This window comes from Bos indicus x Bos taurus, chromosome 12 (genome assembly GCF_003369695.1).
Source record: "Bos indicus x Bos taurus breed Angus x Brahman F1 hybrid chromosome 12, Bos_hybrid_MaternalHap_v2.0, whole genome shotgun sequence".
Lineage (NCBI taxonomy): Eukaryota > Metazoa > Chordata > Mammalia > Artiodactyla > Bovidae > Bos > Bos indicus x Bos taurus.
The window spans coordinates 51,977,869-52,005,084 of NC_040087.1; the positions used below are offsets into that span (position 1 = coordinate 51,977,869).

Genomic DNA, 27,216 nt, shown 5'->3' on the forward strand with positions numbered 1-27,216 from the left:
CCAGCAAATCTTGAGGGTGGGGAAGTAGGAGTTCCCTTCAGAAAGTTAGAGATAATACATTCCAAGAACCTAAGATTATTATCATCTTTTGGGCCAGTAATTATATATCCAGAAATCTGTCCTAAGGAAAACTTAAATTTTTTTTAAAGATTTAAGCTCAAAAATGTTAATAACTTGCAATTATAACAAAACATTTAAAACAATCCAAAAAGAAGAAAAGTTAATAAAAAACTATGGTATCTTCTCTCAGGAACAATGGTAAGCCATTAAAACAAAATTTATGAAGAAAAAAAGTGCTCCTGTGCTATTTAAATTAGCAATGACAAAACGTCATTCATCAACATTTTACAAAAGTTAAAAATAATATAAGGCAGATGGTGCTAAAAGAAAACACCACTCATATATTAGTCTTGAGAAGATAAATTCCTATAACACTTAAAAAATAATTTGAAATACATGTTAAAATTTAAAATAGGCACACTCTCTGGCCCACATAGTCTATCTCTGAGAAGCTCTACTATATAAATAAAAATTCCACTACATATGGCTACAAGTTAAAGAATATTTATTATAGCAAAATCCACAAAAAGCTGAAAATAATCTTAATGACCACCAATAAAATAATAGTTGAATAATCTGTGGTGCAGACAGATTATGAAATGTTATGCAGCTATTAAACAGAACGTGGCAGGTCCATACTCACTGATATACTACATGTTCATGTTGTATTGTAAAGTGGGAGAAAGATGCTGCAGACAACTGTATATTCAATACAGTATCACTTCTGTAAACAAACTGCCTAAACTTTTACATAAGTATTGATATCTGCACATGACTCTGTATCAATGGAGTAGGATACAGAAATATACCTAGTAGGCTAAACCTCATTTGTTCCATAAAAGAGAATGGGAAGATTTGGGAGAATGGCATTGAAACATGTAAAATATCATGTATGAAACGAGTTGCCAGTCCAGGTTCGATGCACGATACTGGATGCTTGGGGCTAGTGCACTGGGACGACCCAGAGGGATGGTATGGGGAGGGAGGAGGGAGGAGGGTTCAGGATGAGGAACACATGTATACCTGTGGCGGATTCATTTTGATATTTGGCAAAACTAATACAATTATGTAAAGTTTAAAAATAAAATTAAATTTAAAAAAAAGATAACTTCTTTTAAAAAACTAGTAAAGATGGGTATTTTAATAAATATTCCAAGATAAAATATGGAGGAATTTAGCCTACCCATGGCATAAAATTTATTGGTAATTGGAATGCAGGACTTTTCTGTAAAGAGTAATCTGTTATTTTGTCAAAATTGATTTTTAAGAAGTTAATCTTTTTAAAAAATACTGAACTATTATTGCATTGTATCTACTTTATTTGCAACAACTGGTTTCATTGACAATTGAGGAAAAGATATCCAGAAATGAAGAGTCCATGTAGGTCTACAGTCTACTCTGGTTTAAATATTTTGATTATCTGTTTCAGATCATAGAGTTAAATTTTGGGTTTAGAAAGTGTGGCCACAAAAATAATGAGTATATTATGGAGCCAACAATCTAGAGGAATGGCCAAGATGGAAAATGTGGGAATTTACCCTTCTTCCATAAAAACACAATAAAATTTCCTTCTTTTTAATGTTAAAAAAAAAAAAAGAAAGAATGGGAAGGCAAGGAAAAAAAACTGCTAGAAAAATTTAAAAATGCGTATACCATAACATTAAGCGAACATATAAAATAAAATTCAGTCATTGATTATAATTGGAAGTGTATAAAACCTGACTAGAAGATGACCAAGAAATAAAGTAATAATTTAATTAAAGGATATGTTTTTAGAAAACCTGTAACCTAAATTCCTATAATACTTTAATATGGTATTGCAATAAGGCACAGAAAAATTTATGTTGCAATCATTAAGGGGAAAAAACAGCATACCAATATACATCACAGTAAGAAATGATACAAAATATCTAAACAAAAAATCTATATATAGAAAAACTTCAAGAAGTATACCAAAATTCTAAAGCAGTTATCTCTGGATGAAAATTAACATTGATATTTTTTCTTACTCATGTTTTCTAGGTGTGTCATATAATATTTTTATTTAAAAAGGACTTTAATGTGTATAGTATTAGATCACCTGATACTGGATTCAACAGGTCAGATCAAGAAAACAATGGCTTTTGAGGCTTAAAAGTCAATAGCAATAACTTCTCAATCCCCTTGAAACTGGAGAGACTATAACACATTTATTTTTACATTCTAATTTGTAAGTATGGGAAACTGATTTTTTCCTTATCAAATGGAATCACTTTATTTTATAAAAGATGTAGCGGGTTTTGTTAATAATAATCAAAATTTTTGTGATGAGCATCCCAAGGTTGCAAGGAAAGCAACCAAGTAGAAGCCAGAGCAAGAAAAGAATCAAATCCAAAGAGAACAGAAGTTTGTTCAATAGCCCACCACCATCACTAGCATCCTCATCATCACCACCATCAAATGTTTACTTAGGGCTGAGTATATATGTCAGGTATTTTCATGCATATCACTTAATCCTCATCCTTACTTAAGTAAGTACAGTTGCAATCCTCATTTTAAAGGTAAGGAAACTGAGATTCAGAGTGGTTATACTCCAGGTAAAAGTTAAGAAGCCAGGATATGAACCAAAGTCTAACTTCAGAACCTATACTCTCAACCACCATGCAATATAGCCAGGCTAGTTATAAAATGTATTACTCAAATAAGACTCTCTACTGAGAGCAAAAGAGGCCACTGTAAGTAATATGTCCAGACCATACGCGTAAAACAGGACTGTCCCAGGAAAACAGGAGGCATAAAATGGGACTGTCCCAGGCAAAGGACGTAACACATTTATCAACAGTTCACAATTATGAAACTTTGATTTGATATTTGGTGCGGGGGCAGGGGTGGGGAGAGAAAGAAGGAAAGGAAGACAGCATTATCTGAGCATAGCTTTCCTTACCACAGACTGCTGAGAAGGAATATAAACACAAGAGCACTCATATAATCACCCAGGAGACCTGATGACTTAAGAGTTCTACTAAAAATCAAACTGAACAAGCACTAGCACTCCACTTGTTAAACCAGTCTCAGAGACTTACGTATCAATCAACTGTCTCATCTAAAACACAAACTCAAAATTTACAGATTATAAAATCTGTAAATGAATACTAACAGTACCTAAGAATATATATGTAAGAAAAGTATTACTGGAAGAATAATAGCATAAAAACAATTAAAGACAAAGTTCCAACTTTATCAAAAAGTAGTGACCACACTGCTTTTGTGGGTTTCAATAGCAACAGAAGAGTTTGTGTCAAAAATAGCAGCTAAACCACATCAACAGGCCTGAGGTTAATGAGTAAGGCTTTAATACTAGAGCTAGGTTCAAAAATTTTGATCAACTTCAAAACAGCTAACAAAAACTTGGTAAACAGGATGAGATAGATAAATCAAATAAAATAATTTAACTAAATCTAATCCCCACAGCCTGAAATTTAAATATAGGTAAAGCCAACTAATAACAAGCCTAATTACCAACAGACTGCTTTTAGTTATCTAAAAAGCATCAAGTAGAAGCCAAGGTTGGGGAGGGGGGGCGGCGGGGGTGATGCGGGCTGCCAACAACTATATATGTGTGGCAGCTGGAACACTAAAAATTTATTTGACGTTCCTGTTCTTCCTGAGGACAAAACAAGACTAATAATCCTCGCTAGCAATGTGCCAAACAAAAATTCTAGAATGCTGTGCATGTGACTCAAATCTGTATTGAAGACTCTCAGATAGGCAGAAAGCATGAGGCCCAAGTGATTCTGAGAGTGAAGGTCCATGGAACAAATTTTGAACATTACCGCCCTAGAGTAGCGGTTCTCATACTCCGGCACCCTCAGAATCACCTGGAAAGTTTGTTAAAGCACAGATACAATAATCTAATTTCCATAAATATTTAATAAAGGAGTTTTTTAAACTTGAAAGGGTTAGAGTATATGTTTTAAAGGTCCATGATACATTTTAAAATATATGCAAAAGAATATTCTGCAATCACAAAGTTTTGTTGAATAACCAGTGCATAATCAATATTCTTTTATTCTTTTGTTGGTACAGAAATATACTGTACCAAGAGAATATCTTTTGACAGAGGAAGGTAAAATTTTACTAAGATACACACTAGGCAAATAATTAAATGTCATCATAAGGATTTGCTATACTTAGGTTGAAACATAGGAAAGTGGGGGTTTTGTAGGTGATTTTGTATGAGTCAACCTAACATCTCCAAAAAAAAGAGAAAAAAACAGGTGGTAAATCCATCACTGATACTTAACCTTGAGTAAATCACACTATCAATATAAAAGGAATTATTACTTTATTACTATGCATGAGAACTTAAATTTTACCACATTCTCTACAAAACATTTAATATGCAATTTTCCCATACATGTATATAATGTAAATAACACTATATATTTACATTAGTCTCATTAAAATATCATTTAAAGGGAATGACTTTATGTAAACAAAGCCAAACAGGAAATATTCACTGTATCAATTCCTCAACATTGCTTATTAGATACTATAAAGAACAATTTCCAAGTTCTAAGCAGATGTTTTATGACCTGAGTTTTTATTAAAAAGAATTTACTATGTGTACTACACATTTTATACTTACTCCCTTTTATATTATAAAAATGGAATGCCTAAAAAGTCTGTAATGATGGTTCAATGAGTAAAAGGTTTTATCTCCTGTATCAAATATCATGCAATTCTAATAAATATTAAAATATACAATATCACTAAATATTTCTAATTAAGATTTTACCTAGCAGAGAAATAAAATCATAGACCTTTGGAACAATATGTCTTAATTCTGCAAAGAAAAGAATCTATTGGACAACAATAACTTTAGTAATACTTATATTTACCTCTGCTTGTTGGATATACACTAAAATATTTATAATCACTGTTAAATGTATTTTTCAGGTTGAGAAATGGTCAAGAACAATAGGGAAAAAATAAATAATATATCTATCTTTGCAATTAAAACCTGAAGACCCTCTAACTTACCCTTCTTGTACATAACCAGAATAAGCTTTTTTCCATAAAGATACATAAAAGCGTACTTATGCACTAAACTGGAAGAAGAGTGGTAAGACCATGTCCAAATGATAATGACTGTAAATGAGTAAGAAAGCAGAACTTAAAATACTAATTTGGCATTCATAGTTAAGCAGGTATGTCTAAATATGGGTGAAGGAGAGTTCCTAGAATTTGTTTTTTTCTTTTAAAGGTTGCCATTGATAATAGTTTTTGATGCTTGTCATATGGCACAATTCTTAACATGGCTGACTGATGCCATAGACACACTACTGAAATAAATGGATGTATTAGCACAACTGTAAATACCTGAAATATCTTCACATTACTTTCATAAATTACTAGAATGTTACTAATTTTAATTTCGTACCAAATCAGCCTATTTTATACACTTCTAAGTGGTCTCAGTGTAAGAAAATGGATATTCATACATATTTTCTCTGCAGCTACATCTTACCTCTTCCTTCATCTAATCTGTGCCTCCTGATTACACGTTGCCGTTTTTCTTCTTGGCGTAACTGAAGGTGTTCTTCAATGTTAACCCCAGGCACTGGGACAGCTGATGATGACAATCAATCAATTAGTTTTATAATAGATACGACAAAACTAAATAAAATTCAAGATAATAAGCTAACAAAAACATTGTCTAAAACACAAATGATTTTTACTGCAAGAATTTTAGCAAAAAAGCAACTCATCCCTTAATCAATGACAAATTGTCAGTTACCAAACAAGCAGCATCACATAATTGACTATTACCTTAGTTTTTTAACATGTCTACAAGGAATCGTTTAAACTATCAGAATTACTACCTAACAGAAGATCTAACGGTATCATCTCTTTCACTGCGTCAAGAATTCCTCTTTGTCTTGCCTCTTGACCATCCAATTCTCTCGCGCAAGCCTTGCAACATCCACATACAGCACAGCCAGATTCTCCAGAACCACAACCACAGATCCTAAAAACAAATAAATTAATTATTAGCTGGAGTCCTTCTCTTTCCTTAAAACTCCATAACATCTTTTCTGCATTTTTAAGATTAGCTTAAATGAGTCTGCAATGCAATCAACCCCTTCAGAAGACCAGAATTTGTCAGTTTTAAAGAAAAGGTATGAATAGATGAATAATTAAAAGGTATGATTCAATACTAAAAACACCCAATAGGAATAATGAATATATTTCTACAGAAAATACAAATGGATTCTGCTGATTTCAAAGCTTCTATTTACAGTCTTTTAGAAGTTTTCATAGTTAGTGAGGCACCAGCAGCTTTAGTACTAAACAGACAGCAAATAAACAACATTGCTATTTCCCAGACAAGTTACAGGAGGTGTGGGCAGCCTTCAGGGAGTGAGCTCAGCCTGCCAGCTTCATGCATTCTGTCTCCTTCCCTTTCCTTTCCTTTCCATGTCATCATCTCCCATTCTCTCCTTTCACAAATATTACAAATATTTTGTAATATTTGAAGTCATTTGTAATAGCAGTTTTCTGCATGTTTATTCCTAGGCTGACTTTATTCATGTATTTATTTCAGTTTCACTAATAAAGAAATTACTGTATGTGGTTAGATACTGTCCATTTGAATCTATAAAAAATTACTGGAAATTGACAGTATATCTCTGGGAAAAAGTATATAAAGAATAAGAATTAACTTCAAGAAGGACCAAGGAATTCAGAAATTAATTTATGATATTTATCAACAGCTTAAGTTCAGAGATTGGGAACACTTAGTTTTAAATGGAAATATAGCTTGGGAGAAATCCAGAAAGCTAAATTTCAATCCCAATTAAAAAAAAAAAAAAAAAACACAGAATCTTTCTTTTATCCAAATTATATTTTAAAATAAACAAGTTAGGGGTTTAAATAGAGCAAACAGACCCAAACATATAATTTTCTAGAAGAAATATTATCCTTTAACAAAGAAAGCCAAAATATTTTTTGACACAGGCTAAAAATGCAAAGAAAATTTATTCTTAAAAAATCGGAATATTCCAATAGCCTAAAAGAAACAGCCTATTATACACACATGATCTAATTAACTATGTTAGGCCAAGTTATAAACCCAGAAATATACTCATAGGAGATCCAGACATTACTTGGGAAGAAGCACCTAAGTACTAACAAGGTGTCAAATAAGGAAGCCAGAGATCAAGAAGCGGCTAGTCTCACTGAGTTTTTCTTCAAAGGATTCCCCCTACTTCCCAAAGTTAGCTAATTATCATAAATAATCTGATCTTAGAAAGATAAGATCTATCATAATACAAAGATGTATGATAATTAATTTCATCTCCCAAAGGATATCCCATTAGCTATAAACAACAACTAAAATTCTATCCAACATTTTAGGGGGAAAACTGCATTCTGATTCTGACAAATCCACATAATAACTTTAAAATGATAATACAACAGAATTCTGGAGGCGGGGAGGGGGGAGACCCAACAAGAATAAAAAGGATAAATATAACAAGCATAATGCAACTCTAGAAGTAACAGTTCCTAGAACTTCTAAAGTTGGAACACTTTATTAATTAAAAGAAAACTACATGCCACTAATTGAGTATTCAGTATGATCTCTGATAATTCCACACAGAACAAACTCATATTCAACACAAATTAATAGATATTTGGCCATAAAGAAGTCTTAGAAAAAGACTACAAATGAAGGCAGAGATCCATGCATTAAAGAAATTCATGACCTGTTTTAAAATAATAGTTTAAGTCAGAAAAAGATAAATATATGATATCAATTTAATGTGGAATCTAAAAAAAAGGCTACAAATGCACTTATCTACAAAATAGAAACAGAATTATAGATACAGAAAATAAACTTATTAGGGGGTAAGGAGAAGAGGGATAAATTAGAAGATTGACACATACATACTACTACATATAAAACAGATAACTAACTAATAAGGACTACTGTATAGGGAACTCTACTCAATACTCTGAAAGCCTATATGAAAAGAGAAACTAAAAAGGAGTGGATATGTATATAACAGATTCACTTTGCTGTACACCTGAAACTCACAAACATTATAAATCAACTCTACTCCAATTAAAAATAAAATCTGAATAAGTAGAAAAACACATCATGTTACTGAATGGAATTATTTAATACCACAGAAATCAATTCTAAAACTAATCAATACAGTTCAGTTCAGTTGTTCAGTCATGTCCGACTCTTTGCAACCCCATGGACCGCAACATGCCAGGCCTCCCTATCCATCACCAACTCCCAGAGTTTAGCCAAACTCATGTCCATTGAGTCGGTGATAACTTCAATTAAAGTTATATTTTAATTAATTACCTAAGAATAGTCCCCCAAATGATAAAAAAGACACAGAGAGGAGCTAACCTTACTATACAAAATATAAACCACATAATATTAGCATAAGACTGGATCGTTAAACAATGGAAGTCCAAGGAAATAGGTTGTTATATATAAGGGAATATAATAAATGATAAATCTGGTAGCCAATTCAAATGTAATGACTGTACAATGGACTACAAAATAGGTAAGAAAATAAAGTTGGATATCTACCCCACATCAAAACCATTTCTACTGACATTAAAATCTAAGGAAATAAAACAGGTTTTAGAAGAATATTTAAGGTATCATATAATCAACTAGAAATCGAGACACCTTTCTGGTCTAGATAGAAAATTCAAAAATTTCAAAGACATACATATTTGCTTATAAAAAATGTTAAGTGCTTCTGAATAATAGAAAATAGGCTAATTTAGCTAAATGATCATTAGTAAATCGGGAAACACTATTTGGACAGAAAATAGAAAATGGTTAATACTAAGAATATTCATAGAACACCTTCCAATTGTTAACACAGACAAAGATTTTAAAGAAAAAACTCACAGAAGAGTATATTTAAAAAGCCAGGAGAAATGTGAGTCATGGAAATATAAATGAAAATAATGATGTGATATCACTTTACATTCACTGAGCTGACAACATTAAAGAACTGTATGAGCCACTATGGCAGTATTTCAAAAGTGTGCCTTCTGCTATTAGTGAAAACAGAAACCATTCATCTTTTTAAAGAAATAACCAGCAAGGTAACCAGAATTGAAAGAGACACATGAACACCAATGTTCATTGCAGCACTGTTTACAACAGCTAGGACATGGAAGCCACCTAGATGTCCATGGGCATATGAATGGATAAGGAAGTTGTGGCACACATACACAATGGAATATTACTCAGCTATAAAAAAGGATACATTTGAATCAGTTCTAATGAGGTGGGTGAAACTGTAGCCTATTATACCGAGTGAAGTAAGTCAGAAAGAGAAACACCAATACAGTATATTAACACATATATATGGAATTTAGAAAGACAGTAACAACAACCTTATATGTAAGATAGCAAAAGAGATACAGATGTAAAGATAAAAATAAAAATAAAATCTGAATAAGTAGAAAAACACATCATGTTACTGAATGGAATTAATTAATACCATAGAAATCCATTCTAAAACTAATCAATTCAGTTCTGTTCAGTCACTCAGTCGTGTCTGACTCTTTGCAACCCCATGGACCGCAGCACGCCAGGCCTCCCTGTCCATCACCAACTCCAGCCTTTTGGACTATGTGGGAGAAGGCAAGGGTTGGTACCATATAAGAGAATAGCACTGAAACACGTATATTATCCTATGTAAAACAGATGACCAGTGCAAGTTCAATGCATGAAGCAGGCATTCAAAGCTGTTGCTCTGGTACAACCCAGAGGGATGGGGTGGGGAATAAAGTGGGACAGGGCTTCAGGATGTTGGGTCACATGTACATCCACAGCTGATTCATGTCAATGTATAGCAAAAACCACCACAATATTGTAATTAGCTTCCAATTAAAATAAATTGATTAATTAAAACAAAACAAAACAAAAACAACCATCAAAAACAAAACAAAAGAACAAATTTTTTAAACAAGCAATAATAGTCCTGGGGATACACTCCATAGAAACAGATTCATCAATATATAAAAACCTATGTACATTTTTTTGTGAAATAAAAATTTAAGTAATAAAATGAACTGAGGACTGGGGGGCGAATAATAAAGGTTTAAACAAATTAAATGAAAGAGAAGCACCTTAAATAAAATAAGCATGACTTAGAAATTATTACGATAAAAAATAAATATAAGAATTATAGGTGTATGCCAATATGCTTTGTAAGAAACAACACAACAGAATACACTCTAGCATAACTGTGAAAAAGGGTTTGGCATATTTTCCACTACTATTTCCTCTCTCGAGTACTGCACATCCTCTTACCCTCCAGGGACTCTGTCTGGACGCCCGCTGCTGACGCAGCTGGCCCCGTAACCCGTGCAGTCTCCGCATACAGTGCACACCATGCACTGCTCCAGCTTCCACTTGTGCATGCCTGGAGGACACATCATGGACTTCTCATCCTTCTCATCCAGCTCCTCTTCCAGGTCCTCGTCCATTGCGGTCGCCATATTTTCAACTCCAAACCCTATTTAAAAGATCAGTCTATCATTTTCATCTAGATTATTCCCATGTCTAAAAAACTGGTAATTTTACTTCCCCATTAAAAAAAATACGTAACACAAACTAATCCAAGTGAATATACAAAGGTATGATAAAATATAACAGCAACAAAAATAACATTTAATTTAGGAACCACCAATAAATGCTCTCTTCATTTCCTTTCTGCAAAAAGAGGCAGTGGTGGCAGGAGTATTTCTTAGCTGTAATTATCTGTTATTCGTTAATTCTAATTTTTTTCTGATTTTAGTCCCTCCTGTCCATCCTCACCACCAATACTTTCATTCAACAGACCAAAGAAAGTGTTCTAACCACATTCTAAGCCAAGACCTCCCTCACTCATTGCTAGACTCAATCAATATCCTCTCATTGCTAGAAATCAGCTTCTCAGACTATATATTTGACCCTGCTGCTGCTGCTGCTGCTGCGTCGCTTTAGTCGTGTCCGACTCTCTGCGACCCCATAGACGGGAGCCCACCAGGCTTCCCGTCCCTGGGATTCTCCAGGCAAAAACACTGGAGTGGGTTGCCATTTCCTTCTCCAATGCAGGAAAGTGAAAAGTGAAAGTGAAGTCGCTCAGTTGTGTCCGACTCTAGCGACCCCATGGACTGCAGCCTACCAGGCTCCTCCGTCCATGGGATTCTCTAGGCAAAAGTACTGGAGTGGGGTGCCATTGTCTTCTCTGATATTTGACCCTATGACTTACAAACTACAAACCTCTAATGCCTTTCCAAGTTCTTCAAAGAAACAAAACTGCTTAGCAAGATACAGTCAGTCACAAAAGGGCTCCCTACTTCCTCCAAGCTCATTCCCTCTATGCAAATTACATTCCACCTGAATTCAAATTCCCTCTGCTTTCTGAACATCCTCTGCCCTTTCGCAGGTTCAGGGCCTTTGCTCATCTTTGCTCTACCTGTATCTCTATATCTCATTTATCAGATGCCTCTTCCTATCTCATCTGGAGAGAAACTCCTTCAAAAACTCAGCTCAAAGGTCATTTCCTGTGAAAACACTTAGAACTTTTTCCGGGTAAGTCAATACCTCTTCAAAGCCTGTAAATATCTCACTTAAAGCTTATTTGTGTTAGAATTCATTCAAATATTTTTTTAAACACCAACTATGCCCCAGACATTCCTTCTATGGCAGAATCAACTAACTTTTTGAAAAGGGCTAGGTTGTAAATAATTTAGGCTTTGGGGGCTACATAAGTCTATGTCACTCTTCTAAAAAAATCAGTTAAGTCTCAGTCTTTTCCAACTCTGCAACCCCATGGACTGTAGCACACCAGTCTTCCATGTCCATCACCAACTTCTGGAGCTTACTCAAACTCATGTCCATCAAGTTGGTGATGCCATCCAACCATCTCATCCACTGTTGTCCCCTTCTCTTATTGCCTTCAATCTTTCCCAGCATCATGGTCTTTTCAGATGAGTCAGTTCTTCTCATCAGGTGGCCAAGGTACTTGAGCTTCAGCATCAGTCCTTCCAATGAGTATTCAGGACTGATTTTCATTACTGACTTTGATCTCCTTGCTGTCCAAGGGACTCAAAAGTCTTTTCCAACACCAATTTCAAAAGCATCAATTCTTCAGCACTGAGCTTTCTTTATAATCCAACTCTCACATCCATACATGCCTGCTGGAAAAACCATAGCTTTGACTAGATGGACCTTTGTCAGCAAAGTAATGTCTCTGCTTTTTAATATGCTGTCTAGGTTCGTCATAGCTTTTCTTCCAAGGAGCAAACATCTTTTAATTTCATGAATGCAGTCATCATCTGCAGTGATTTTGAAGCCCAAGAAAATAAAGTCTGTCACTATTTCCATCGTTCCCCCCATCTATTTGCCATGAAGTGACGGCACCGGATGTCATGATTTTAGTTTTTTGAACATTGAGCTTTAAGGCAACTTTTTCACTCTCCTCTTTTCACCTTCATCAAGACGCTCTTTAATTCCTCTTCATTTTCTGCCATAAGGGTGGTGTCATTTGCATATTTGAGGTTACTGATATTTCTCCCAGCAATCTTGATCCCAGCTTGTGAGTCATCCTTCCCAGCATACTCTGCATATAAGTTAAATAGGCAGGGTGACATACCCCTTTCCCAATTTGGAAACAGTCTGCTGTTTCATGTCCAGTGCTAACTGTTGCTTCTTGACCTGCATACAGATTTCTCAAGAGGCAGGTAAGGTGGTCTCGTATTCACATCTCTTTCAGAATTTTCCACAGTTTGTTGTGATCCACACAGTCAAAGACTTTGGCATAGTCAATAAAGCAGAAGTAGATGTTTTTCTGGAATTTTCTTGCTTTTTCTATGATCCAACGGAAGTTGGCAATTTGACCTCTGGTTCCTCTGCCTTTTCTAAATTCAGCTTGAACCTCTGGAAGTTTTTGGTTCATGTACAGTTGAAGGCTGGCTTGGAAAATTTTGAGAATTACTTTACTATCGTGTGAGATGAGTGCAATTGTGTGGCAGTTTTAACATTCTTTGGCACTGCCTTTCCTTGGGATTGAAATGAAAACTGACCTTTTCCAGTCCTGTGGCCACTGCTGAGTTTTCCAAATTTGCTGGCATATTGAGTGCAGCACTTTCACAGCATCATCTTTTAGGATTTGAAGTAGCTCACCTGGAATTCCATCTCCTCCACTAGCTTTGTTCATAGTGATGCTTTCTAAGGCCCACTTGACTTCGCATTTCAGAATGTCTCACTTTAGGAGGGTGATCACACCATCATGGTTGTCTGGGTCATAAAGATCTTTTTTGTATAGTTCCTCTGTGTATTCTTGCAATCTCTTCTTAACACTTTCTGCTTCTGTTAGGTCCATACCATTTCTATCCTTTATTGAGCCCATCTTTGCATGAAGATTCCCTTGGTATCTCTAATTTTCTTGAAGAGATCTCTAGTCTTTCCATTCTATTGTTTTCCTCTATTTCTTCACACTGATCACTGAGGAAAGCTTTCTTATCTCTCCTTGCTATTCTTTGGAACTCTGCATTCAGATTGGTATATCTTTCCTTTTCTCCTTTGCCTTTTCCTTCTCTTCTTTTCTCCGCTATTTGTAAGCCCTCCTCAGACAACCATTTTGCCTTTTTGCATTTTTCTCAGGGATGGGTTTGATCACCATCTCCTATACAATATCAAGAACCTCTGTCCATAGTTCATCAGACACTCTGTCTATCAGATTTAATCCCTTGAATCTATTTGTCATTTTCACTGTATAATCATAAGGGATTTGATTTTGGTCATACCTGAATGGTCCAGTGGTTTTCCCCACTTTCTTCAGTTTAAGTTTGAATTTTGCAAAGAGTTCATGATCTGAATCACAGACAGCTCCCGATTTTGTTTTGCTGACTCTATAGAGCTTCTCCATCTTCGATTGCAAAGAATATAATCAATCTGATTTCAGTACTGACCATCTGGTGATATCCATGTGTAGAGTCTTCTCTTGTGTTGTTGGAAGAGGGTGTTTGCTATGACCAGTGCTTTCTCTTGGCAAAACTGTTAGCCTTTTCCCTGCTTCATTTTGTACTCCAAGGTCAAACTTGCCTGTTACTCCAGGTATCTCTTGACTACTTACTTTTGCATTCCTGTCCACTATGATGAAAAGGACATCTTTTTTTGCTGTTATTTCTACAAGGTCTTGTAGGTCTTCATAGAACCGTTCAACTTCAGCTTCTTCGGGATTACTCTTTGGGGCATAGACTTGGATTACTGTGATACTGAATAGTTTGCCTTGGAAATGAACAGAGATCATTCTGTTGTTTTTGAGACTACACCCAAGAACTGCATTTTGGACTCTTCTGTTGACTACGAGGGCTAATTCTAAGGGATTCTTGCCCACAGTAGTAGATATAATGGTCATTGGAATTAAATTCGCCCATTCTAGTCCATTTTAGTTCACTGATTTCTAAAATGTCAATGTTCACTCTTAACATCTCCTGTCTGACCACTTCCACTGTACTCTGATTCATGGACCTAACATTCCAGGTTCCCCTGCAATACTGTTCTTTACAGCATCAGACTTTAACTTCTATCACCAGTCATATCCACAACTCGGCATTGTTTTTGCTTTCGTTCCATCTCTTCATTCTTTCTGGAGTTATGCCTCCACTCTTCTCCAGTAGCATATTAGGCACCTATGACCTGGGGAGTTCATCTTTCGGTGTCATATCTTTTTTGCCTTTTCATCCTGTTCATGGGCTTCTCAAGGCAAGAATAATGAAGTGGTTTGCCATTCCCTTCTCCAGTGGACCTCATTTTGTCATAACTCTCCACCATGACCTGTCTTGGGTGGCTCTACACAGCATGGCTCATAGTTTTAAAAAATAACCTTTTATAAATATAATATACATCCTTAGTTTGAAGGGCCATACAGAAACAGGCCACTGAGAAGTTAAGGCATCAGATTACAATTTTCAAATCTCTGCTCTAGACATGGAGGACTATGATAATAAGCGACAATTATAAAGCTTGAAAGTTAGTAAGAAAAATAGACATTAATCAAATAACCATACTGAAAAGTATAAATATACAACTATGACAGAATTGTGAAGAACATAAAGTGCTACAAGACCATAAAATGAAAGAGCAAATCTGTGGGAATCAAATAATTATTTTTTATGTTTGTCTTTCCGAGCAGACCTAGATCCTCAAACACAAGGTTATATCTCACTCACTTCATCTCTTATTCTTAGTCCACCTTATTCTCTGATCACTTACACTTAGATGTGGTACAGGTCTGTTTAATCAAAAAATGAACTCACAGGATATGTAACTTTTTTAAAATTTTTGCCACTTCTAAGCTATGGACAGGTTGAGAAATTAGATGACCAAGACTGAATAACAACGTCAAGAGTTAGAATAAAGTAATCCTTAAGAAGTCATGTGCCATACTTTTAATAACTAAAATACATTGAGCATTTACTTGTACCCGGCTCTACATGTATATTCCTCATTTAATCATCCCAGCAGTACTATAACCATCATGCTCAAATCAATCTCTAAATTCAAAGCAATCTCAATCACGGTGACAAGTAAAAAAACTGATTCTAATTCATATGGTAGACAAATGTCCCTATCTGACTATATAAAGCAAAAATGTATAAAGAAAAATAATGAAGAACTTGTCATCAATATTTAAAAATTAAATACAACAAATGAAACCATAAAAAAATGTAGATGATAAGCCACAGGTTGGTTAAAGATATTTCCAACGTATACAATAAATATACAAAATATTCCTACAAATCAATAAAGAAGAAGACAGGCAAATAAGAAAAGTTTGAAGAGAATCTAACTTGATATTAATATCAAGGGAATGTAAATTACAAGAGAAAATCAGCAATTATACTCCTAAATATGAAAAAAAAAGGGGGGACTCATATTTTCACCAACATTTACTAGAATGTTCACAGCAACACTAAGATAACTCAAACTATAAACTATCTCAGTGTCCACAATACTAGAAGAGATTTTAAAACTGTAGGATAGTCACACAATGTTAAACAACAGAGAGCATGAACAATCTATAACTAGTGGGTAAAACATGGAAGAATCTCATAAAGTTGAATGAAAAGAAATACACACAAAGAGCTCATACTACACGATTCCATTTATATAGTGTATACAAAATACATACAAAAGTAAATGACAGTGTTAGGTAGAGAAGTAGATAGTAACTGGAGAGGCACATGAAGGGGGGCTTCCTGGGGTGCTGGTAATATTTCCTAATCTTGGTGCTGATTACATGAATGTGTTCATTCTGTGACAATTCAAGATGTGTACTTATTCCATGTAAATTTTTCTGCACGTATGTTATACTTCAATATTAAAAAAAATTACAATGAAAAACCTTGTCATAGCCATCAAAAGAACAAAACCAGCCTGCTGACACTATTAGAGTGATATGGAAAATGAGACTTTATTTGTAAGAATATACAGTGGTGCAACCTCTCTCAAGAAAAATCTAGCACTGAACCTGCAATGTACAACACAGAAGTTTCACAGAGTCGAGCCTCCCACATGTTTGCCATGAAACATGAATAAAGGAGGCTTTAAAATTATTTACAATAGTGAAAAATTAGAAATAACTATCAGCAGGAGAATGGATAATGCAATTGTTAGTGGTATGGCTTATTACACAGCCATTAACATGAGTCATCTAGATCTGTATGTACCAGTGTGGCCATATTTCAAGCACAATGATGAGATTAAAAAAAAAAAAAACACAAACAGATTCGCATTATAAAATATCTTTTTATGCATAATATATGAGCATGTAATATATAAAATATATAAAAACAAGTAAAAATATAGGAACATGACTGAAAGGATATTAATCAAGGTTATGATGATAATTAATACTGGGTCGAGATGGAGTATAAAGTCTTAGAAGGGGAATGTGGGACACCTGAATCTGATCTATAATCTCATCCATAAATATATTTTTTACTGAAAAATGATAAAATGCAATAGATATACAGTTTTTATACTGCAATATTATTTTCTATACTTTTCCTGTCTTTTTTTTTTTTAATTTTTTTAATCCTTTATTTCTTTCCAACTGTATTCATTATTGATCTTACTCTACCAGTTTGCTTTCTTATGTATGACTTACTAACAGAGTGGATTTAATTTATATTAAGTAAAAAACAAGAACAACATAACAATTTCATTTTGGTTATTACAAAATTTACTCTAAGAATTCAGAACATAGGTATAAACATATTCCAAAATTTCATGAAAGAGTTTCGGAATAATAAAGAACAGTTTTGTTCAGCTCAGAACTCTTTATAAAATATAACTTGAATTGACATTTATACAACATATAGAAAACTAAGCTGCTTCTCTCCTTTATGCCTAATAGGTGTTATCCAAATTTATGGTTCACTAGTTCAGAAAGAAGGGGAAAAAAAATCCATTTAGGAATAATTAATTTCTGTGTTTTGTTCTTCCCTCTTCTTTAATATCAATATGCTCTAGCAGACTTGCTCTTTTAAAAATTAAAGTATTTTAAATACACATTTAAGATCTTCCCGACCCAAGGACTGAACATGGGTCTCCTGCATTGCAGGCAGATTCTTTACCATCTGAGTCACCAGGGAAGCCCATAAACAAGGTAAGGAAAAAAATACGAGGGCTCCTGAAATCCAGATGAGCCTACCATCAAGAAGGTCCCAAATGAATTAAACCTGTTTTTGTTAATTTATACAAATATCAACCCTCAAACCCATTCGAGCTTTAAACACAGCTCAGTGCTTAATTCTATTAATATGTCTCTATTCCCTACTCTCCATCCACATAAAATTAGGAAGAGAAAACCAGAAATTGTAGTGAAGACTATAGGGCAACACCAATAGTAACCAGAAGTAAAAACTGAGAGTAAGAATGAGGTAGACACAACTATAACCAATACTCAAAAATCAAACAAGAAATTCACAATAAACACAGCAAAGGACTAACTCTTCAATAGCCCGAGTCTTGGGGCAAAAGATGTACTATATAAGGAGCACCTACAATTTCACTCTTGATAAAGGGTCAAGGATTCCTACAGATACTCTTAGTTGTAAAGAACTCTTAGTTGTCAAGAACTGATTAAATCACAGGTAGTACCTGCTGTTAAACAGGAAGATAATATTTGCAGATACACTGCTGCCAAAAATTATTATAATTGAAACATGGGGTATAAAAAGACCTAGTAATAAAGAGTTTCAAAAATGCACTTTTCTGGGATAATTCAGTTACTAAAAATGCTAAATCAAAGAAGTATTACATTTGTTATAAAAATAAGGAAACCATACAAGTAAAACAAGCTCATCTGCTCGGAATTCAGAAGTCTAAAATATACTGATTATTCCAGTGAGTGACAGACTGTCAAATAAATAAAGAAATTTGGTAGTTTTCATAATTTATAAATATAAAAGCAAAAGCCACTTTGGTTGCTAAGAGTAAGATTCTTTACCATAGTGTTCTGGAAAACTGTTGAAAACACAACACAAAATTTTATATCCACACACTAAATACCTACCTTTCCCACCTTGGTTCATGGCACCAGTGTCTCGTCCACACTGTCCTTTATTATTCACACCGAATGTCCAAACTTCTCCATTCTTCATTAAGACACACGTATGAGCTTTGCCCATAGCTACCTGAGTTACAAAATGGCCCTTCAAATCTGTTACCAAACCTACAGGAAAGAAACAAATTTGGTAAGAAACAACTAAAAAGCCTTTCTGAGCCTAGTAGATCATCAGTAATGTAAAATGACCACCGCAATGCAGAACTTTTCATTTCTGGGATAAAATAACTCCAAAATGGGAAATAGTGGCCAAAAGATAGGCAGGGTATCTGTAAATTAGTTTTATAGTTCTGTAATGAAGCTTCAAAATCTTAAAATGTTCTCATCCAGACTTGGGACAAACCTTCACTCTGGAATTAGCTCAGGCCTGCTTCTCCTGAATGCTAGCTCTCAGTGGCAGCACCTCCAACAATGCTTAGGAGGGTTATTAGATTTCAAACTTTCCTGACCTGAGCACAAAGGAGTTTCTGAACCATGTACTTTACTTGCTTTGACCCTCCTCAGCCAAACAGAGTAAAACACGCACCAGAGTATTCTGAAATGACATTGTTTCTATAGAAACCTGTGAGATTTTCCAAAGCACTTATTTTTTCAATCCTTTATAACCTACAATGCATTCTTCCACAACCCAACAGACAGCTAGCTCCTAAATTTCACTTATTCACATACTACAATCATTCTACTTGCCATATCCAAGTGCCACCCATATTATCTTGATATTTTCACATCAATTTTAAATTTGACCAAAGCATTTAACCTTATCCAGTAGCATTAACAGTAAAAATTCAAAGATTGTGGAGTATTTCTAATATATACTAAAATAAAAACACTGTAAAGCTGAAATATTTATTTTACTTAAAAATAAAACAATTCTCATATCACACTTTGGAAAAGCTATTCTATATTATGAAGCTCAGATATCACTTCCTAAGGGTGACCTTCTCTTTCACTATCTTAGGTCTTTCAATGAAGCATACCTCAAAAACTCCCATTTTTAGTTTTCAGCATACTTGAAAAAGACATGTACATATACAGAAATAGTACTTATTACTATTATTCATAGTACTAGCTGACATGTCTTGAGCCCTTACATGTGCCAGGCTCTGCTGTAGGCATTTCATAAGAATTATCTATTACTTTGTAAGAATCATATGGAACAGGTATTATCATTAGCTTCCTTTACAGGTAGAAGAAAAATGAAAAGGAAAGCTCTGAAAAGTTACATAATTTATGCTAGTTAGCCAAATAAAAAGTGGTCATGTCAGGATCTGAGTCTATATACATAACCATTAGATCTCTACTATTTAAGTTCTTTACCATCCTTCTGTCTCTCAGAGCCTAAAAAAGAAAGGGACATGTCTGTCTGGTCCACTAATGCCTTATATATTGTTAGTTTTCAATAAATATTTGCTGAATAAATGCAGAAGTTTCCATCAGCCTTAGCCATGAGAGTTTTAGCAAGCAGCCATGAAATTAAAAGACGCTTGCTCCTTGGAAGAAAAGTTATGACCAACCTAGACAGCATATTAAAAAGCAGAGACACTACTTTGCCAACAAAGGCCCATCTAGTCAAAGCTATGGTTTTTCCAGTAATCATGTATGGATGTGAGAGTTGGACTATAAAGAAAGCTGAGCGCTGAAGAATTGATGCTTTTGAACTTGGTGTTGGAGAAGACTCTTGAGAGTCCCTTGGACTGAAAGGAGATCAAACCAGTCCATCCTAAAAGGAAATCAGTCCTGAATATTCATTGGAAGGACTGATGCTGAAGCTGAAACTCCAATATTTTGGCCACCTAATGTGAAGAACTGACTCATCTGAAGAGACCCTGATGCTGGGAATGATTGAAGGCAGGAGAACAAGGGGATGACAAAGGATGAGATGGTTGGATGGCATCACCAACTCAACAGACGTGAGTTCGAGTAGGCTCTGAGAGTTGGTGATGGACAGGGAGGTCTGGCGTGCTGCAGTCCATAGGGTCACAAAGAGTTGGACACGACTGAGTGACTGAACTGAACTCAATTTTACTGAATATTATTTTTAAAATGTACATGAGCCCACCCCCAAATTTTGATTCACTCTGACAGCTGAGGCCAATTGAGACTAAATATTCCCACATTAAACTCACATAAATCACCTGAGCACAGTTTTCAACTTGATAATGGGCTGTTATAAATGTTCAATACATGTCATTTCCTCAGCATGAGACAATCAGAAACTTCATTAATCCTGACTTCCTCATTATAAAAAAGTGTATAGGCTTTACATATTTGATTCATGTAAAAACTTTCCAGGTGGGACGCTACAATCATTATACTCATTTCTAAATGCCAGAAAGAAAATCTAGCAAACAAATACGACAAGTGTTCGAGATAACAGTTTATAAATCTTCGGCTAGTTTTGTCCCTCATATTCATTACCCAAAGTTATCAGTCAGCCACTTAAGTGATTCTTGAGACTATAATGTGCCAGACACTGCCCTGGGGATAAACAGAAATTAAGAGAGAGAGATCCCTTCTCTAACGGCTTCCCTGGTGGTTCAGTGATGAAGAATTCACCTGCAATGCAGGAGACATGGGTTTGATCCCTGGGTCAGGAAGATTCTCTGGAGGGAGGGCATGGCAACCCACTCCAGTATTCTTGCCTGGAGAATCCCATGGACACAGGAGCCTGGCGGGCCACAGTCCATGGGATCACAAAAGAGTCAGACATGACTGAGTGACTAACATGTTCACTTTCAGGCTTTCTCTGACAACCTAACAACAGGAGGAGATAAATAATCCATCAGTTATAAATCTGCTAAGACATGAAAATCATGTCCCCAGAGTATCCCAGGATTAGCTCTGCAGGGAACCATTGACAGCATTCTCAGCAATATGACAGGAAGGAGGAACAGAACATTGTATTTGGAAAGAAATGTGAAAAATGTAGAGAAAACATGTTACAAATATTACTTTTCGAGATACATCTTTGCAATACATAAGGTGTAGTATAGGACTTTCTGTGCATAAAAGTGAAACAGTGTTTAACTTACTTGAACTATCAGAGTAAATGGCATCTTTTCCAAACATGTATAGCTCTCCATCTTTAGAAATAACAGAACTACTTCCATTATTGCAGGCTGTATACACCACAATCTTTCCTTCCATCTTAATTATCTTCTTAGGCTTGTAAGGTTTTGATTGCCGCCTGCTCTTAGCTTTAAAAAAAAAAAAAAGATATTTAATTTAAGGCATCTATTTACAAATAAAAATAATGATTTGTATATAAAGCCCAAGGAAAAACCCTATCATTTGCATTTATCATACACTTGATTTATTTATTTTCACAAAGGCCTGAGCTTCCCAACATGTCAATTAAATGAGTCAATCTGAAAGCCTCATCTTGTTAAATATTTATCAGGCTACTACTATCAGATCCTCTTCTTTGTAGTACACTGAAATTTCAAAAGAGAAACAGCAATTTTCTAACAAACTTCTAGGGAGCCCATTCTCTAGATTAGCTACTTACATTATGATACCATTCCACTGTCATCTGTATCTATTTTAAATCCCTTTTTATCAAACTCTATCTCACATGTATTCCTCTGTGAGATCCTGGAAAGTATTTAAAACCAGCTTCTCATTCATTCAACACATATTAAGTATTTACTCCTAGTCAGAGACTGAAAGGAAGGGAAATGTGCATATGGAGGGAGAGCAAATAGATTTAAATGTAGATGATTTAAGCACCCTCTGCTCTCAAAAGCTAAATCCCTGAAATGAGCAAAAGGTGGGAAATATCAATCTTCTGTTCCCTCAGTGATTCCCAGTTCTTGCATGCCTTTCTGAATAAAAACATATTGCTATGCTGGGTACAATTCTAGGATTAAAATACCATTGTATTTTTTCTTGTAACATGAACTATATACATATATACAGCAACTAAGTCATCTGGTGGTCAAGCAAAGGAAGAATCATGTCCTCCACATCCTAGAAGGAAAAACTGGCTGGGCTGAGTTTCTGAGATATGGCAATATACTTCATGGCTATTTAAAAAGATTTTTTCAGCATAACTTTTATTTGCACATGATATCTACATTAGATGTTGACTTCAAACCTAATCCTCCTAAGATGCTACCCCAACTGCAATAACGTACTATGTACAAGTTACAAAAAGAGACAAAGGACACTTTGAGGAAGACTGAACAGAAGCATAGGAAAGATAAGTGAAAATTGTTTAATTTTTCATTGCTCAGGAGTTTTATCATAATGAAATAACACCAAGAACAGTGTTTCATAACTGATACTATTACACAATTCACATAAGGTTTACTTCATCCTTAAATACATACTCTTTACAAAACTTGGGGTTACCTAAAAGAATATACTGGAATAAATAAGTTTTTAAAAATGACACCAACAGACAAAACAGATAAACAGCCATGTATGCAATGTATAAGGCCTACAAAAATTCATGAATATGAACTCTAGTATGAAACCAGCAATTACGGTTCTTTAATGTTCACCATGGACTGAATACTCCTCGGTATAAAATGTATTAACTTGAGAAGGCTAGTGCTGTTGAAACTCATGTACCCTTTGTTAATAAATTCCCCAGCATTTCTACTGAACAGTCCACTCACTCGACTCTCCATCCTCTCCTTTACTGGCAGATCCTGTGAAGAATATGCTTCCATCTTCTGCGACTAAAAGGGCATGAGAGCCATCATGTCCAACGGAAAAGTGCACGATCTTTGGGGATTTCGTAATTGGTAGCTCAACCCATTTTCCTGCTGAAGGACCACCTTGTTTGATTCCGAGACTCTGGTATTTGCCAGTGTAATATATCTTAACATGTGCAGAAAAAAAATACAAACAGGAATTACAGTGCCTCTTGGAGTAGTACACCAGGTTTCACATGACAGAAAAAAACTTCCTTACTTTACTGAGAATAAAAACAACAAGAATTCAAAAAACTCTTATTTTTTTTAGGGCTTCCCTGGTGGCTCAGTGGTAAATAATCCGCTTGCAACACCGGAGACACAGGAGATGTGGGTTCTATCCCTGGGTCAGGAAGAGGCCCTGGAGAAGGGAATGGCAACCCATTCCAATTACCATGGACAGAGGAGCCTAGCGGGCTATAGTCCTAGGGGGTCACAAAAGTGTAATATATCTTAATGGCTATAAATAAAAATACAAAACAGGAATTACAGTGCCTCTTGGAGTAGTGCACCAGGTTTCACATGACAGAAGAAAAACTTCCATACTTTACTGAAAATAAAACAACAAGAACTCAGACTCTTTAATACTACTCAACTTCTGAGAACTGAGCAGGAGAGAAACAGGCATATGTCTGCAAACATACACAGTTCACAATAGTTTTTTCATATCTACTCAGGATACTTATCATTTTTTTAAGTATCCTGAATAAATATGAATAAATATATGCCATAAATATACTCCAAACATAGAAGGAAATTCATAAAATTCTCAATTCATTTTTCCCAGTGAAAAAACCTCACCAATATACTGTATATGACTCAAAATTTTCACTTTCATGTTCTTTTAATTACCTTACTTTATCCTCACATCACCAGATACAAAAAAAGCTTCCATCTCTATAAACAGACCTCTACAATCTGCAACTTAATTGTACGTCCTTCTACTTTCCCCAACTTGTAGTCTAAATGTCTACACATTTACAAAAATTTCCAAGGGACATCCTATTCAAAATAAACACAAATGTGAATTCACTCCAACTCAAAAAATTATACAAAAGCTCCATAATTAAATATTTGTAAAAAGGTAACATTCTATAAAGTTTAGAAAGTTTTATACTCAAATGTCACAATTTTTAATACTATTTCAACATGAAATTTTAATATATATAAAATCTTTAATCAAACTTTAAAACATGATTGTTTACACATGTAAACTATGTAAGCTAATCAACTGATTATACCAACTATCTCTTAGAGCAAATAATGTTCATTTTTATTACTCCTAAGAGTAATTTACCTTTCCATTTGCTGTTTTCATTAGTGCAAACATAGTTTTCATTAGTAAACTATGTAAGCTAATCAACTGATTATACCAACTATCTCTTAGAGCAAATAATGTTCATTTTTATTACTCCTAAGAGTAATTTACCTTTCCATTTGCTGTTTTCATTAGTGCAAACTCTCGTCCTGCACCAAGAACTGCTGACTCCTCATCAAATCCAGTACCTGATAATACAGTAAGACTTCATAAATACTATCACAGTTTTAATATGAATAACTTCAAGCACAACTTTTATGACTTCAAGTAACGAAAAAATTAATCCAATTAATATCACTCAAAAATAAAGATGACACAGTATGTCATATGGCTCAATTTGAAAAAATATTAACAGTAGCTACACTACTCCAAGCAAGAATAAAGTTACCATAAGCTTCTTCATTTGTTTCAGATTGTGGTTTAACCGCTGTCATGTCCAACTCTTTGTGACCCCATGGACTGTAGCCCATCAGGCTCCTCTGTCCATGGAATTCTCCAGGCAAGCATATTGGAGTGGGTTGCCATTTCCTTCTTCAGGGGATCTTTCCCACCCAGGGATCAAACCTGGGTCTCCCGCATTGCAGACAGATTCTTTACCAACTGAGCCACCAGGGAAGCACAGATGTTTGAGTGCCAAATTATTTTCTTAGTGTTAAAAAAAAAAATTGTTTACATCAATGTTAGCTGAACTCCTTCAATTAATGAGTGAACTAATTTTTACTGGGCATCTATTAGCTATCAGGCATTACAGAATGCATGAGACTTTCCTATTTGGTCCTCATAATTAGTGCTTCCCTGGTGGCTCAGATGGTAAAGAATCTGCCTGCAATCAGGAGACCTGGGTTCAATCCCTGGGACGGGAAGATCCCCTGGAGAAGGAAATGGCAAGTATTCTTGCCTGAAGAAATCCACGGACAGAGGAGTCTGGTGGGTTACAGTCCATGGGGTCACAAAGAGTTGGATACAACTCAGTGACTAATACACACACCTCATAATTATATTGTTTGGCCTACAAACGAGCAAATATATAAAGTGTGCTGAGACAGGTCTTGACAAGGGAGTGTTTGGGTTTGAACAATACTATGCAGATATTTGAATTAAGGTATTTTAGATTCCCTGTTCCAAGTTTTTTTCTACAGAAAGTTTCATGTAGATACTCCATGAATTTGAATGCATATATGTGCATATACACACACAGATCCTTATGCATACTTTCAAGTTGTGAAACTATGAGTAAACATTTATTAGCACATTTTATTAGTTTGTCCAAGTATATAAACTATTAATAAGTTTACAGGATTTTGAAATTTGGAAAAGATGAGTTCAATACAGTATTTTTCTATGGAAAAACAAAATACTATACAAATGTGCAAGATAAATTACTAATGAAATTTAATAAATTTAATAAGATAACAGTCAAAACAGCTGGGTCTTGCAAGAATCCCACAAGTTAAGACATGGAACTACTAAATCGGGAGCAGTATGGCAAACCAAAACTGAGACCCTCATGGAAACTAATCCTACTTACTCCTATGACATGGCAAGAGCAGGTATACTAAATCCCAGAAATACTCTGCGAATGTCTGTATTTCTAAATCCAAATGAAAATTTTTAAATCAAATGCTAGGCCAGTTACCATTCTGACAATCTATGGAATCATTCCATGGCTATCCTGATAAACTTGTTCAAATAAAAATCAAAGGCTTCAAGTTACTCCTCGTTACTTGTACATGTTTACTCATAAGTGTGCTTCATAGTAACAGACAGCAAAACAGCTACCTAGTACAAGCTGTAATACAATGCTGAAAACACAATGTTAGTTTTCAAAAGGAAAAAAAAATCTGAAAATAAAATATGGAAGAAAGGTCTTTTTTGACCATCTTACTTATAATATGCAAGTCCTTTTCCAGATCAAATAGTGAGATACCACAGGCATGCAAGCATTTTCTGGCCAGTTTAAGTTGTAATTCTTGCTGTAGCACAGGTTCTGTGCTTGTAGCAAATATTCTGACAACAAACCCATCCTAAAAGAAATAAAACAGAGTATTCTGTTACATGAATGGATTCCACCTGATAAAAATCAAATAATTTATGAAAAAAGGATTCCCTTTATGCCAGCTTCTCATGACTCAGAATACTTACATCTCTGGAAGCAGCTATCTGATTAATATATTCTCCATCAGTGAATAAAATATTTTGACCTTCAGTGTGACAATCTGTGCAAAAGGAAGAAACAGCAATTACATTACAGTATAAATAAACACCTCACAAAATGACTTTACTCCTCTGCTGAAGTCAGAATGAGAGCTCTCCACACAATAAAGATAATTTAAACTCAATGGGAGACTGCTTTTTTAAACAGCTACAGATTAACAGAAACTAAACAATTCAACTAATTATATGCATTACATTTTGTGCTTACATTTTTTAATCTTCCATAATCATGGACCTGAGAGTCCACCTAATTTCAAAATGAATTAGTATTAGA

General features: G+C 34.9%; 1 protein-coding gene across 16 annotated transcripts in view; it reads right to left on the reverse strand.

The window, feature by feature from the left end:
• Positions 1-27,216, reverse strand: part of MYCBP2 (MYC binding protein 2, E3 ubiquitin protein ligase) — a 270,681-nt gene that overhangs the window by 170,234 nt on the left and 73,231 nt on the right. For all 16 annotated transcript variants that reach the window (XR_003513823.1, XM_027557742.1, XM_027557733.1 and 13 more), the window contains 9 exons: positions 26,871-26,944; positions 26,614-26,752; positions 24,840-24,916; positions 23,333-23,537; positions 21,743-21,907; positions 18,660-18,818; positions 10,400-10,604; positions 5,925-6,070; positions 5,570-5,671 (listed from right to left, as the gene is read on the reverse strand). Coding sequence is in view for 15 of the 16 variants with exons in the window: in XM_027557742.1 (XP_027413543.1) it covers positions 5,570-5,671; positions 5,925-6,070; positions 10,400-10,604; positions 18,660-18,818; positions 21,743-21,907; positions 23,333-23,537; positions 24,840-24,916; positions 26,614-26,752; positions 26,871-26,944 (1,272 nt within the window). In the remaining variant the exon portion in view is untranslated. The remainder of the gene's footprint in view (positions 1-5,569; positions 5,672-5,924; positions 6,071-10,399; positions 10,605-18,659; positions 18,819-21,742; positions 21,908-23,332; positions 23,538-24,839; positions 24,917-26,613; positions 26,753-26,870; positions 26,945-27,216) is intronic.